General features: G+C 50.0%; 3 protein-coding genes across 3 annotated transcripts; 2 read left to right on the forward strand and 1 right to left on the reverse strand.

The window, feature by feature from the left end:
• Positions 1-1316: 1316 nt before the first annotated feature.
• On the forward strand, positions 1317-4938 carry I303_102857 (uncharacterized protein; the record flags this gene model as incomplete). The annotated part of the gene is made up of 11 exons (XM_065968639.1): positions 1317-1829; positions 1887-2193; positions 2247-2395; positions 2452-2582; positions 2646-2700; positions 2761-2855; positions 2914-3144; positions 3497-3842; positions 3898-4587; positions 4645-4791; positions 4861-4938. The coding sequence occupies 11 exons, from the start codon at positions 1317-1319 to the stop codon at positions 4936-4938; spliced, it is 2742 nt and encodes a 913-aa protein (XP_065824711.1).
• A 375-nt stretch (positions 4939-5313) lies between these two features.
• Positions 5314-8362, reverse strand: I303_102858 (uncharacterized protein; the record flags this gene model as incomplete). Its single annotated transcript, XM_018406204.1, has 9 exons — positions 5314-6393; positions 6511-6693; positions 6787-6859; positions 6926-6992; positions 7077-7216; positions 7304-7374; positions 7450-7713; positions 7785-7811; positions 7895-8362. 9 exons carry the CDS (start codon positions 8360-8362, stop codon positions 5314-5316), a joined length of 2373 nt encoding a protein of 790 aa, XP_018264698.1.
• Positions 8363-10315: 1953 nt separating this feature from the next.
• Positions 10316-11712, forward strand: I303_102859 (uncharacterized protein; the record flags this gene model as incomplete). Its single annotated transcript, XM_018406206.1, has 5 exons — positions 10316-10406; positions 10484-10494; positions 10552-10616; positions 10711-10747; positions 10849-11712. 5 exons carry the CDS (start codon positions 10316-10318, stop codon positions 11710-11712), a joined length of 1068 nt encoding a protein of 355 aa, XP_018264700.1.
• Positions 11713-13483: the final 1771 nt, after the last annotated feature.

The following is a 13483-nucleotide window of genomic DNA, read 5'->3' on the forward strand; positions in this document are numbered from 1 at the left end:
CGGGAAGTCAGTGAGACGCGCCTCAAAACCCGCGCCTGGCGCAAAAGTGGCGATCGCCGCCACACACCCTCCCCCCTTCAAAACATCGTAAAATCGTCATTTCTCGACCAAAACTCACCTTCTTTGGATCGACGCCCTCTTCGTCGCCGACATCGTCCTAATACTTCAGGATAATGTACAGGGCATGTATGATACCCGGAATGTATCCAAGCACTGTGAGGAGGATCTAATACACGTAATCTATGTCAATTCAAGCCCGGAGCAGTCAAAAACGGTTGGGGACGGAGTTGGGGCGGAAAAGGCGTGAAAGGGGCGAAATGAGGTCAAGAAACGGCGCAATGGGTGCAGGAGGGGCGAATGGGTGGAGGCTGGATCGGTGCAGCGATAAGTTCGGGGGGAGAGGGGAGCACAAGGCGGCGAAACAAGGTGAGGGGCAAGGAGAGGAGAAAGGACGACTCACGTTGATCAAGAAATCGGCGTTACAGCCTCGTTCAAGGAATACACCAAGAGGAGGAAGGATAACGGCGAAGATGATCTTGATGATATCGGAAGCGGCTACAGGGACGAATAATTGTCAGCTACGCTCGAAAAATGTATACTGAATGAGTGACGAAGAAGGCTTGATGAGGTCGTGAAGTCTGTGAACAAATTTGCGCGCCACTTTTCAATGCCTCGCAACGTATTTGCGTCCGCCTACTTCGAGCAGATAACGTCTGTCGGAGGCAGGATATGGCCAGGTGCACTCACTGAAGGCCATTGTGATTGCTTAATTTCGTGTTATGGGTGGTGTGATAAGTGGTCAAAGTGATAAGTCTGATGAATTGAATGGCGATAAAACACAAACAAGGATATTTATATCTCCCATGAGGCAATGCGACGTTTAACTGCTATCTGACGTAACGACCCTGAGTACTTTTGGCCCAAAGCGAGGCAAGGCGGTATCCGAGGCACGCACAGCTCACATACGTCATTTCCATCAAACCATAAAAAGGAATTTGCCACTCAGCCATGTGGTTTGGTACTCTGCATTATCTTGGCGGTATCAGAAGTCTTTAGCCTTGTTATCAATGACACGTCATTGAATGTGGGACCTGTCTTGACTCCCGGTTGTTCGGCGTCGCGTGTGTTTGTGTGCCTCTGTTGCAACATGGGGTCTCCACGAGAGAGAGTGAGCAAGTGAGCGAAGGAGGTCCATGCGACTTGAGACGTGTTTTTGGGAAATCCATGGTATCTAGGACCAGACCTCATATCGCTAAATTACTCTTTAATGCAATTCGTCATGCTATATGACATCAAGATAGCTAATCTACGGGATCATGGCTGAGAAACATACTGCTTCTCCCATCGCTCGCAAAACAGGTAATGCCCCTTCAGCAAACAGAACCGTCAATGCCGCTCGAAGGTCATTACCGCTCTCCGGTCCCAGCGTAACCTCGCCCGGCGATGCTACTCGACCGAAACCCCAGCCTCGCAAGTCGCTGCCAGCTCAAGTGACTCTGCCTGACCACCGCTCTTCACTCAAAGTCACGACCAATGGAAGAGAGACACCCAAAGCAGGACCATCGACTCCGCGAGCCGTAACGCCAAAAGCTTCCGCACAGCCGCCCTCTACTAGAATACCTTCTCCCTTGCGACGGACACCTTCGAAGATACCGTCCCCTGCCATCGAAGATCCTTCAGTCTCATCGCAGTCTTGGGGGGCAGCTCAGCCTCTTGGCCTAAATGGGTTTCCGGACATCTTCAGCGAACCCACGAATTGGGATGATCCGATCACGGAAGAAGACTGGGAATTGAGGACAGAGACGGTCAATGGAGTCGAGGATTCTGATGTAAGTGCATCAGCTACTACCAAAAGGTGCGTGTCCGATGAGCTGACGGGCCTTCAGTCGCCATATGCAGCGCTGGAGACCCACTACCGGAGGCAGATAACGCATTACAAGAATCTCTTGGTCCGCTCCCAGTCCGCCTCGTCGTCTTCGCTGCACGACTTGCACAGTCAGCTACATCACTTGCAAAAGCGATATAATGAGTTGGAAGCTGAGCACGCGCAATGTAACGAGCGAGAGAAGGCCAAAACGCATCAAGCAGACTTCGAGAGACGAGCTGTTGAAGCCGTCAGAGATGACTTCGGCAACACGGTTCGAGCCATGGACCGAGACGAGCGAGTCAAGTTGTTAGGTCTGATCGCCGAGGGTGAGTTCGAGAAATAAGACACCTTGGTGCACAAGCTGATCGTATGCGAAAAGCTTGTCACCCATCCGATATCAATGCTCAGATTGCGATACTGGAGAAATATAGAAGATCTAGATTTGATGTCCTCTCTCGGGTAGAAGAACCTACGCTCGTCAGGATACTGAGCTGCTTGGATGTCAAGGACATACTGAACCTGAGGACTGTAAGCCGTACTGTATCCTGCAAGTGTGAGGACTGGTCACTGACAGCTCGGCGCAGGTCTCTAAGGGGTATAAGCAATTAACCAAGACCGAGTCGCTGTGGAAGGCATTGTGCAGACAGCTGGAATGGAGAGACTGGGACGGCGAAGCAGGTCTTGAGCACCTTGAGACGGCGCCTGTAAGCGGGTGGTGAGCTTTACATTGTTACCCATTGCGTCATGATTGACTGCTCTCGACTGACTCTAAGGCCAGGGAAGAATTGTACAAAAGCCTTTGGAAGAGGGAGAAGAACTGGAATAGCGGAATGGTAGAGTGGCGTTTCCCTATCATTCACTCATGGTACCAAGCTGACGACATGCTGACCTAGGCTCAAAAAGTGTTCTTGCTGCAAGGTCACACCAATTATGTCACATCCCTTCGACTACGTGGAGATGTACTGATAAGTGGATCTTACGATGAGACGTGAGGATACTGCTTGCTTCTTATCCGAGAGATTTAAGGCTGATTGAATGACCTGCAGTATACGGCTATGGCATCTCCCCGCACTGCTGACCCTCACACCGGCCTTGATCCCGCAACCCCTCGTCATTCCTGCGAAATCGGTATCGTGCCTTGACTATTTTCCACCTGAGAACGTCTTCGTGGCTGGTTATCACGATATTGGTCGCGTGCAAGTATGGAGAAAAGCGGCGCAGGATTGGCAATTGCTAGACACCCTGTCCGGACATCTGCATGGTATAAGGGCTGTAGCGTGAGTGCGGTTGTCATATCAGCTCCGCCCGACCGTCCGCCCAAGACGGTGTACATTTCATCTCAGTCTCGCCCTTCTCCCGCTTGTTCCCCCTCTCGCTCCTCGCTCCCATCCCGTCCGCTGTCCGCTCTCCCCCTGTCTCCCGTCGTCGCCGCCCCGGTCACCTCCGTTTCCCCCTCCCCTACTTCTCGCCTACTCCTCCCCTCCTCCTTCCCCACATCGCCCCTACTCCTCCTTGCCCCTTCTGTGCTCATGTGCAGCTCTCCCCGTCTCTGCCACTCGCTCGCTCATTCGCCTCTTTGGCAACTCCTTCCACACACCGCTTCATATGTGACTGACGAAATACGGGCAGTATCAACGAGAATTACCTGGTCTCAGCTGGAGCGGACAAAGCTCTAGTAGTCTGGTCTTGGAGAACAGGGGAAAAGATTGTTCGATTGGGTCAGCAAACAAATATTTGCGTCGGCATACAGCTCATACACGACTATGTGATTGCTGTCACGGTCGATGGGATGATCAGAACTTTCAGTATCAGGAAAAGGGAGATGTTGGCTCAGTTCAAACTGTCTGATCTGGGTCGCTCGCTAGGCAGTGGTCAGAGAGAGAAGGTATGGAAAGCCAGACTGAAAGATGTCGGAGGTGGAATCGGCGGCATAGGCATGATCAATTGGTTCGAAGGTCAAGGAAGATGGATGACAGTGAGTCTATCCGGTGGAAAGCAGAGGTCGGACTGGTTGACTGACCTGCTGGCAGTGCGCCACAAGGGAGATGATTATCCGACTATCGTGGGAGGAAACAGAAGAAATCGTCCCACCTGCGATCTCGCCCAGTCGCGCTGCTAGCCCTACGACTCCATCGCCGGCCAAAGGCAGGATACGCACTGTGTCATCTTCTGCTCGAGGACTACCCTTATCGACCACACCTACCAAAGCAATCAGTCCGCTGAAGTCGCGCAATGCTCCGGCATCAACGCCGAGCTTGTCTGCCAGACCGTCCATTCCTGCATTGTCATCGAAATCAGTGGCTCAAAGCCCATCGACTCCAGGGCAAAAGATCGCATCACCCCTCAGCCGCTCTGCAGCTAGTACCGGATCTCCTCTTGTGGCCAAAGCGTCATCTGGCGACTCCATGCCCTCTGCTCTACGTAGCAAAGGAATTCAGGCGATGGGCAGATCGTCCAGCCCCGTCACACAATCTTCATCGCCCCGCAGGTCCCTAGCCGCATCTCGAAGGACTACTCTCTTGCCGCAAGCAACCATCGATGAAGAGAGCAACGGCCAGCCTCACAGCGGAAAGAGAAGGGTCATTCCGCTCCTTACTAAGCCTCCTCAGATTCTTGAGCTGATTCACGCACCCGATGTCGAGAAGGGTGCTATAGATGCTAGACGGACGAGAGTGGTGGCTTCGACCAGGTTCGCAGCTAGATCAGGAGCCGATAGACATGTCGGTGGCCTCCTTACCTTCTATAATCGCACCAACGCTGATTCCCAACAAAAATAGCTCTACGTGGGCGTACCGAAGAACGGAGAAGACGGAACAGATATGGTACCTGTGCTTGGAGCTTGGAAGGACAAGTCGGATATGCTTGATCTGCAAACTCCCGGAAAGAACCCCATGAGTCTTGTCTTGGATCGAGAGAAATTTGTGGTGAGTGATCATGCGGACAAACGACGAGACTTTCGAAGTGATAGACTAATATCTCGCGGTCAATGTTAGTATGGATGCACAGATGGAAGCATTGTTGTTGTCGGGTTCCTAGGCCATGAGCACGCCAGCGGCGCATCGTCACAATAGATCAATGGACAATGGGATATAGTGACGAAGAGGTACAATGAGGGGAAAATCCTATGATGCGATGCTTTACGAAGGGATAATGTAACGATGCGTAATGACACAATGACGGGTCTTCTAAGATGCCATAGGTTTTTAGGTAGCGGAAGTCGGATAGTGGAAATTAGAGCACAGCGGTCGGCGAGACGAAATGGGGCAGAGGACAGAATGACGACTTGTTAGTACAATACATGACAATGAGATAATGACCTATATGAAATCATGTTCATATCGGTGCAGCGCATAAATGGTAGGAGTCAAGGTGATATCGCATCCATTCTTCGTGTTCGAGTCATTGAGCTATCGCCTAGAGCGATATCAATGCCAAACAAACAACTTTTACCAAGCGAACAACTCTTCGAAATATTCGATCCTACTGCCTCCGACTTGCCCTTCGTTATCACCATAGATATCACAGACGCTCGCCCTAGTATCGTCCATGAGCTTGTATGGCCCACAAGCCGATACTGCCAATCGTTCAGCGCCTAGCAGACCATCTACGGACTCGTGTATCAAGTCTCTGACATGTGGTCGTCCACAGTGTATAGTCAATGTCTTATCTTCGGAACCTTTCAAGTCGGGTGACGAGTTACCCAGATCCGGTGAATCGGAATCTGACAAGGCAGGTCCGTCATTGACGATTTCTACTTGATCCAAAATGAGTGAGGGTGCCTGGTCTGGAGAGCTCGATCCAGAGGACGACGCGGTGTTGTACGCCAGGGAATCTACCATCTCCTGAGCCGTTGAAATCGAGGCATTCGCGGTCTGGCCGCTCTCCCTAGTCAGGTACAAGTGGATTTTGAGCGGTATGGCCCCACAACTACCCATCTCGATATACTCTTTCAGCTCATTAGCCAGGACGTCTTGAGCGTATCGCTTGTTCTTGATGATCCACACCACGGTGATTTGCTTGGTCTGCGATTCGGGCAATGCTATACTGAGGTTTTGCAATTTGAAGAGATAAGGTAATGTCGAGGTGATTCCACTTCCACCAGCCACGAAGAGGATCTTATCGAATGTTTCTACCGGATTAGTATGTCCGTATGGTCCTTCCAAGCACAATCTAAGGTCCATGCCTTTCTTTTCGTTGAGGTTGGTCTGGAGAATACGTTTTTGCCATCGTTTAGTCTGACCTTTCAACGGAGCGACCAAAAACTCAAGAGTCGTGTCTTTCTGGTTGATCTTCCACGAGGCTAAAGTGAAGGGATGATTTTCCCATGGCTTGAGGGAGAGAGGCGAGTAGATGAAGTAGTATTGGCCTGGTTGGGGGTGGATCTTGACCGATGTAGTGATGGATAATCTGATCAAGCCCTTTTCGTCCAGTAAGGGGATCATTCCGATTGTGTTCTTGCCGGTCTTCGATAAGGCCTTGTACGTCAATACGCACACTCGAACCACACGGATGAAGCGGTCCATAGCCTATACACGTACGCACACAAAGATTAGCGAGGTCAAAGCGGAAGCGACACCTAATGCAGCGTGGACCAAATGTTCACTGAATATTGTAGTGTACAGTATGTAGCACTTCAGACTCACCCAGACTGCCACACTTGCCCAGATCCAGGGATCGTACTGCCCGTCCCAGATCTCGACATGATACCAGCATGCGACGAGTGTGACCAACGCCAAGACTATGTGGATGATCAAGAAGGCCTCGTAAAATTTCTCGCGGAATGGGCGGATCGAGAACGGGATCAGGAGACTCATTACGATTGTTGCCTGTACGCAAATACATCGGTCATTCAGCAAGTCGAGTTTCAGAATTGGTATTTCAGCGTCGGCTGTTGAGAAGTGGACAGAATGATTACTGACGACGACACCAGTCCACCAGTACCTCTCTTTCATCTCCTCAGCGATGTAGCCTCGTTCAAGCCATGTGTAGCCGCTATTGTGCTCATGATTCTCAGATGCATAAGCAGGTAAACACGAATGCTGAGTACGTCACACTCACGCCGAATGAACAATAGCTTGCAGAACAGCGATTCGAGCTACCCATCTGTGAAAGAGGTTCAAGGTGCCTAGAAAAATTTGAGGAAGAGGCAACCGGCCAGTGAGCAGGATGATAGGTTCTTAGACAGCAGCAAGCAATGGGTATCGCTCACTATAAGACCAGCCGGTCATCCAGAGAATAACATCGTTTCTTCCTGCCAAACACCATAATAACGGGAGATTATAGAAGCACATGATCCCCGTTCGATCACTTAGATATCGGATGATCTGCGTGTTTCGCTCGCCGTACCAGCTGCGCACGTATTCATGAGCGCTCGTCTTCTTGCAGTCTGACGAGAAGCCGCTCGGAATGACAATGGATGTGAAATGCCAGACTCACTATAAGTTGTTATAGAAGATTTCGTAACCAGTAACGGTGAATATAACGTTCAAAGCGACATAAAGAAAAATCTGCGTCGCAGAAGCAAGCATGGGTTTAAATTAGTGGTCACTTATCGGTTATGACAGGTAGGGGACCTGGCTCACGAATATCCCTTGGAGTCTGGTGGGTATACTCAGCATGCCCCAGGCGGAAGCCTGCGAATGCTTGTATCCGAATAAAGCGGGAACCTCGACATGCTTTCTGTACCAGGTATACCATCTGCTTCGTACTCCGGCGCGCGGTATCATCTCTGATGCGTCCGATGGTGTAGTGTATCTTTGGGCAAAAAGGGCGAATAATCTGTTAAGAGCGCCAACAAGGATAGCCAGTCCAACGAGGATGTAAAGCCCCCAGCCGAATCCGTGATGCTGACAGACAGACAGACATGAGCATCAGCTCCAGCCGCCCCGCTGAAAAAGCAGTAAGGGCAGGAGCTCACGTAGTTCTCCTCGGTAGTCCAAGCATCCTGAAGTATAAATGATCCGTCAGAATACTTGCGAATGACATTTGACAATCATATGTTGTTCCTGGCATGACGAAGCTACTCACCTCAGTCCTCTTCCCAGCCGTGAAAGCTTCTTCACTGATAACAATAGTATTATTGAATACCGTCCCTATCACATCCGGATCAATCGTATTGACATCTTGAAGCACTCCGCTCTGATTGACTGTCGAGATGATCTCCTCCCAAGGTGGTAAGTACGTCTCGCCATATTCTTCACAATAATGACTGAATTCTTCGTATCCCGTGTCCATCTGTTTTGGCGTGTTACACCATTTCATGACTGACAAGGCCATACTGGTGGTGAATAAGTGAGATCCGCACAGTTGACCGTAGTAAGTCGCGTTGGGGTCCATATCGCCAAAAGTGACTTCTGTCAAGGCGTCGTTGATGCCCAGAACGCAGTTGTGCACAGGGTTCTTGAGGGAGATTTGCATTCCTTCGGCACGTACTACCGCGAAGAGCGCCGAGAAGGGAAGCAAGAGGAGAGCGAAGGATGGTTTCAGAAGCGCCATCTTGGGAGAACCTCCACCGTGCAAGGCAGCAGTCGAGGGTCGAGCAGATCTTGAAGTCTATTGGAATGAGATAATCAGGCCTAATGGTCTTGATGGGAGCACCGAAAGACCTCGAATCTGTAGGATTGAGTATCAAGATCTGGTTAGACGGGTTCAGTGATTGTGATCTCCAGTGAAATCAGTCTTTATATACCTTCAAAATGCCATAGGTGGGAGAGAGAACGTTTCGCTCGAATTTTTTCAAAAGCATTGCTAAAATCTAAAGACCTGATTCGTCACCCCCTCTTCGGCTGACATGGCTAGACTATGTCCCGCTCCTCAAAGGTCGCCCCACAGAGGTCCGACTCATCCTGGGCCAGCTGACGCGGGCTCTCATGACCAACTTGAGCCCACCAGGACTGGGAAGACTTCATGTGACGCTCTTCTTTGCTCCCGTCTCCTGCTCCATCTAGAGGGACAGATCTCCCCTGATCGGTTAGCCGCTAACGGGACTTAGGGTATCAGATCATCGTCGCAACCGAACAACGACAGCTCTACACCTTTCTACTGGACGACAGAGCTGACCAGCAGCTGATGGAATAATACTCTCAGCAGTTGATCTTTGGAGGAGGTCATAAGAGATGAGTAAAACCAGAAAATTTTAGCTCCATCGTGTCAGGTACAGTGCTTATTTGATATGTCCAAGTGAATGAACAGTCCCTAGATCCTTAACAGGTCGTTCCTCGAGTAATCATGCAAGTCGGCCGATAAGATATGAAGTTCTGCAGTAAAACTATTTTGAGCAACAGCCAAGAGATTTAGTGTGCTAGCTTGTCGCCCATCAAATTTGTGGGTTGATCTGCGCGAGGGGGTCAATCCCTCGCTCCCCTCCCCTTGAGTTCTTCGACGATCGATGAGGTGGATACTTGAGACGATTGTCGCTCTCGTCATGATGCCACCGAAAATTCGACACTCATCGTACTTATCCATCTTTTCTCGTCGGGTAATGGATGGCATCAGCGATGGAGATGGACGTAGATCCGTTCCATCTGCTTCCGCCAGCTCAGGAACCACAATAAGCGAAGGCGATATCAGATAAAATATCGCTGGACTAGCGGGGCAAAGGACGGGTGATGTGAGTCGAGAGCGTGGCTTGCCCTGGACTAAATTAGTCAGTGAATAATAGGATTTGATCCGCAGTCGGCCGGTTCGAGAGAAGGAATACACAGGTGTCGGATGCTTTCGGATGAGTCGAAGGATTGACATTTCGCTTCGCGTTTCCGTGAGCGTGAAAAGTCATTCGTCGAGCTCCACGGGGAGTCGCATCAGCACTTCTAGCAGCGTTTGATGCCCGCAACGCGAGAACGCCAACAGATCCTCCACGTCGATCTGTAAGTCACGGCCGAAAACGTCTCCCCTTGGTGATGTGCGACTTGAGGGGTCCGAATGGGAAGCGAGCCGTATTTATTGAACCTGTCGACCTGACTTTATCAGATAGGAGTCGGTGATAGTTCCGAGGATTTTCGTCAAATTCTTGAGACCCTAGATCTGTTTTTAGATGTAGCCCAGACGGTCCTAAACCAGTTCGCTCTTTTCGGGCAAGAGGAGAGAAGAGGAATGCAGAGGATCGGTTCGAAAGTTTGTGTTATCTGATTAGAACGGCCGAAAGACAGTAGAAAGCTAGCTTTACGTAAATGACTGTAGACGGTGATGTGGAATTAAGTTGTTGTTTGATGACACGTGTGATATTGATATGGTACCTGAATCTTGAACATGAGCTCGTTTTGGTTGCAGATGACGTTGGGATTTCTAAAAGGCCATATGATACCTCCTTTTGCGCGAGTCCTCTCACTCGAGAAACCATATCTGTGCCGCCCAGCTGTTAGTTCTCTTCAGCCAGCATCGATCCACTCGCGTGGCGTGACATATAGAGTACATCGCCGTTCTCTCTGCCCGATGCGGATATAGCCCAATATGATCCTTAATTGGTTCCTGCGCGGTCCCGCTCATGTGACCGTGAACAGACGAGGAGGTAGTGGTGAAGGGATAACAACTACTCGGGCCGGTGAGTCGATGTTATCACCCTTTGGGGCTTGGGTCTGTGAGCCCAGACGAACGGTGACTAACGCAGTCCAAGCGCAGTATCGGTCACCGTGCGTATACCTTACCCTCGATCAATCTCTGGGAATATGTTTGACGGAAATTTATAGTATGGAGCGGGCCCACCCGCAAGTACCGAGACGAAATGGAGGGGCATAGGGAATGAGCCGAACATGTGAGCTACCCCAATGCGAATACCAGTCCCTCGCATGATAGACAAGAGGAAAGAGGAGCAAGCTGCGTTTGCTGACTCGGATGCGGGATCTCAGTGCGGGGTCAACAGGAGGCTTCATTGGACTGATAGCGGTAAGTGCCAGTCCCCTTTTCGCTGGATATTATCGTCTGCCCCCTTAGAAGCAACTATACAATAGATGGTGTAGCTCGACGCTGATCGGTCTCGCTCACAGGGAATAGTGATTGTCCTTATCATCTCAACGTTCATCGGCATCTACCTCTGGAATCGATATAGAAAACGATTACCGCCCAAGAAAGGTTCACGTAGCAGCATGGTCAATCCTTTACCATCCCTATCATTCTCCCGCCCTTCGACTTCCGACCCTTACGCACAATCAGCCTCGAGGGAGTTTGAGATGGACCAAGATGTAGAACTGGATCTGGGGGAAACCCCTAAAGCATCGAAATTCAGCTTCAACAGGCCTGTGTATACTAGACAAAGATCGTCGGAATGGGAATTACCCGTTGAAGAACCCTTGTCTGCAAGGTATGACGATGCGGATCGCAATGCACGCAATGACAATGGCAAGGACAAAGGCAAAGGCAAAGGAAGGGAACATGTCGATGTGGATTTGCCGAGTCAGCCTGATGAAGTAGCTTTACCTTTACGGACTAAATCACCTCGACCGATCAGTCCTTCAGCCAATCATGATCCTCGGGTGAGATCTGGAAGTATCAATAGCATGTCATCAATTGGCTCAACACCGTCCAAGCGCACGATCCGACATGAAGGAAATGATAAAGGCAGAGGGACAGCGGAAATGCAAGAATTCGGCTCAAGTAGAATGATCAACCCCTTTGAGAATCCGTATGACGAGTCAAGATTGAGTCCGATACCTCTCCGACGCGCTGATTCGGTCACGAGTTTCGACTCAACAGCCAGTGATGTGGCCAAGGCGGATACTAGACGATTTCAAGATGGGACGCCGACCGGGTCGAGCGGCGGTGAGGATAGTGATCGGAGTGTGCGGGTGTCGCAGATCAGAGAAGGGAGCAGGTTTGTCGAGAGGTTCGAGAGCAAGGAATCTCTGACATGATCTTGATTGGCTCACTGAAGAATGGATATTCTCTCGCGATCATTCAAGTAGTATAATGATCACAACGACGTTGATTGCGTTCCAAGGCGATCTTGTATGTATGATAGCAAGTGTATGCAAATTCTATCTTGAGCAGCGACTTTTGGTCAGGAATGAGGGGAACGCTTGCTCCGCAATGGGTCTGTGCCGGACTCGCCATATTAGCCGGATTTATTGAGTAACGCTCGGAACGATACCGAAGCTACTTGAACTTCCCGGAAGACTAAGGCAAAAGAACCGTGCGCAACGTTGGTTGTTGTTTGGTTCTTGTTCGATTCGATGATAGAAGGACATAGCGGCCATACTCGTTCTAGTGCCTGTCTTGTCGAGCGTGACTAGTCGCTTCGTTAGTATATAAGTACGCTCACGGACATCTGGACTGCCGGACTCAGGCTGATAATTTGACATCGCGCAACTACCGCCAAGACAGAGAAGTCTCTTCTCAGCTGGTAGGAAGATGGCTGGATTTAAGTAAGATATCAGTTTCGCGTCTGAATAGTTCCATGCTTGAAACTTTTCAAAGCAAGGCCCTTTACGAGGAGAGAGCACTTTTCATCATGTATACCAAGCCGCGACTAGACAAGACAGCTCAACATCTTCGTTATGCGTCATGCATGCTTGTGCATGTACCTGAAGCTATCGAAGTCATAGTCAGCTCTAGGCAACGGTCTCGGTCTCGTCTTCTGGATTAGTCGACGTCAGAATTTGTTGATCTGTCCCTTGCGACCTGGTCTAAAATGATGAAACGGAGATTTTTGTTACAATAGTGCAGGGTCATTTGGGAACTGATTTCGGCGTGTTTGCGATTCATAATGATGTACGCTCACAATCAGACTCCCTGGCTTTCTGCATAGCTATGTACACTTTTCCCAGTCAGATTAATGCATGTGACGCCGAGGGCGTTGTAACTTGACGACGGAATGACCTATGGCGTGAAGCCGTTTCCGTTTCCGTAGCTCGGCGAGAACATTAGTTTCCGCTCCGACTTCTTTTCGAGGATCTGCGAGTCCTCCTTTTTCTCCGGAAGCGAGTAGAACGAGAATGGGAGATTGAAGATAGACTTCGAAACGATTGGCGTAAGATATCATGCTCGCCCTCAGAGGCCGAACATCGCTGAACATCGCATCTGTACGTGATGGGGCGTCGTGTACTCCGCAGCGCTCTTGGGCGCGCGCGAGCATGATTACTCGGATAGACATACGGATGATGTTGTGTCTGAGTGAAGGGGACGCCATATACAAGGTTCCGAGCTACCAGAATTTGTGAAATAAAGAGGCTTGAAAGGGAAGATGTACATCACTCAAAGGTTGCGTCACTTGTAATGTTCATGTGTTCGTACCGCTCTATGGTTGGCAAATAATCCAATCGTGGCTTAAATCTAAACGCATAAACGGCTAGTCATGTCATTTTATGTGCGGTGTGCGGTGTGAGCAGAGCGGAAGTCTTTCCATAACAACGCGTACATATGTACGTATGCACGTATGTATTTGTGCTCTGAGAGGGGACTAGTGGGATTTTGATCGACGGTCGATCAATCTCGTACGGTGTTTATGCCTTGTATACGACGACTAAGATTACTATAACATTGGATTCATGTTGCATCCGTTGAAGCAAAAGGGTGAATTAGGTTAAGGTGATCCCGTTTAGCCCGAAATGCTGCAGCGAACAAAACATTTCGTAAGTCCGCTTGTCAGATGCCCTGCTGATTTCCAGAGGCAACAGTGAGAAGATA

The sequence above is a fragment of the Kwoniella dejecticola genome, chromosome 3 (assembly GCF_000512565.2).
Source record: "Kwoniella dejecticola CBS 10117 chromosome 3, complete sequence".
NCBI classification, from domain to species: domain Eukaryota; kingdom Fungi; phylum Basidiomycota; class Tremellomycetes; order Tremellales; family Cryptococcaceae; genus Kwoniella; species Kwoniella dejecticola.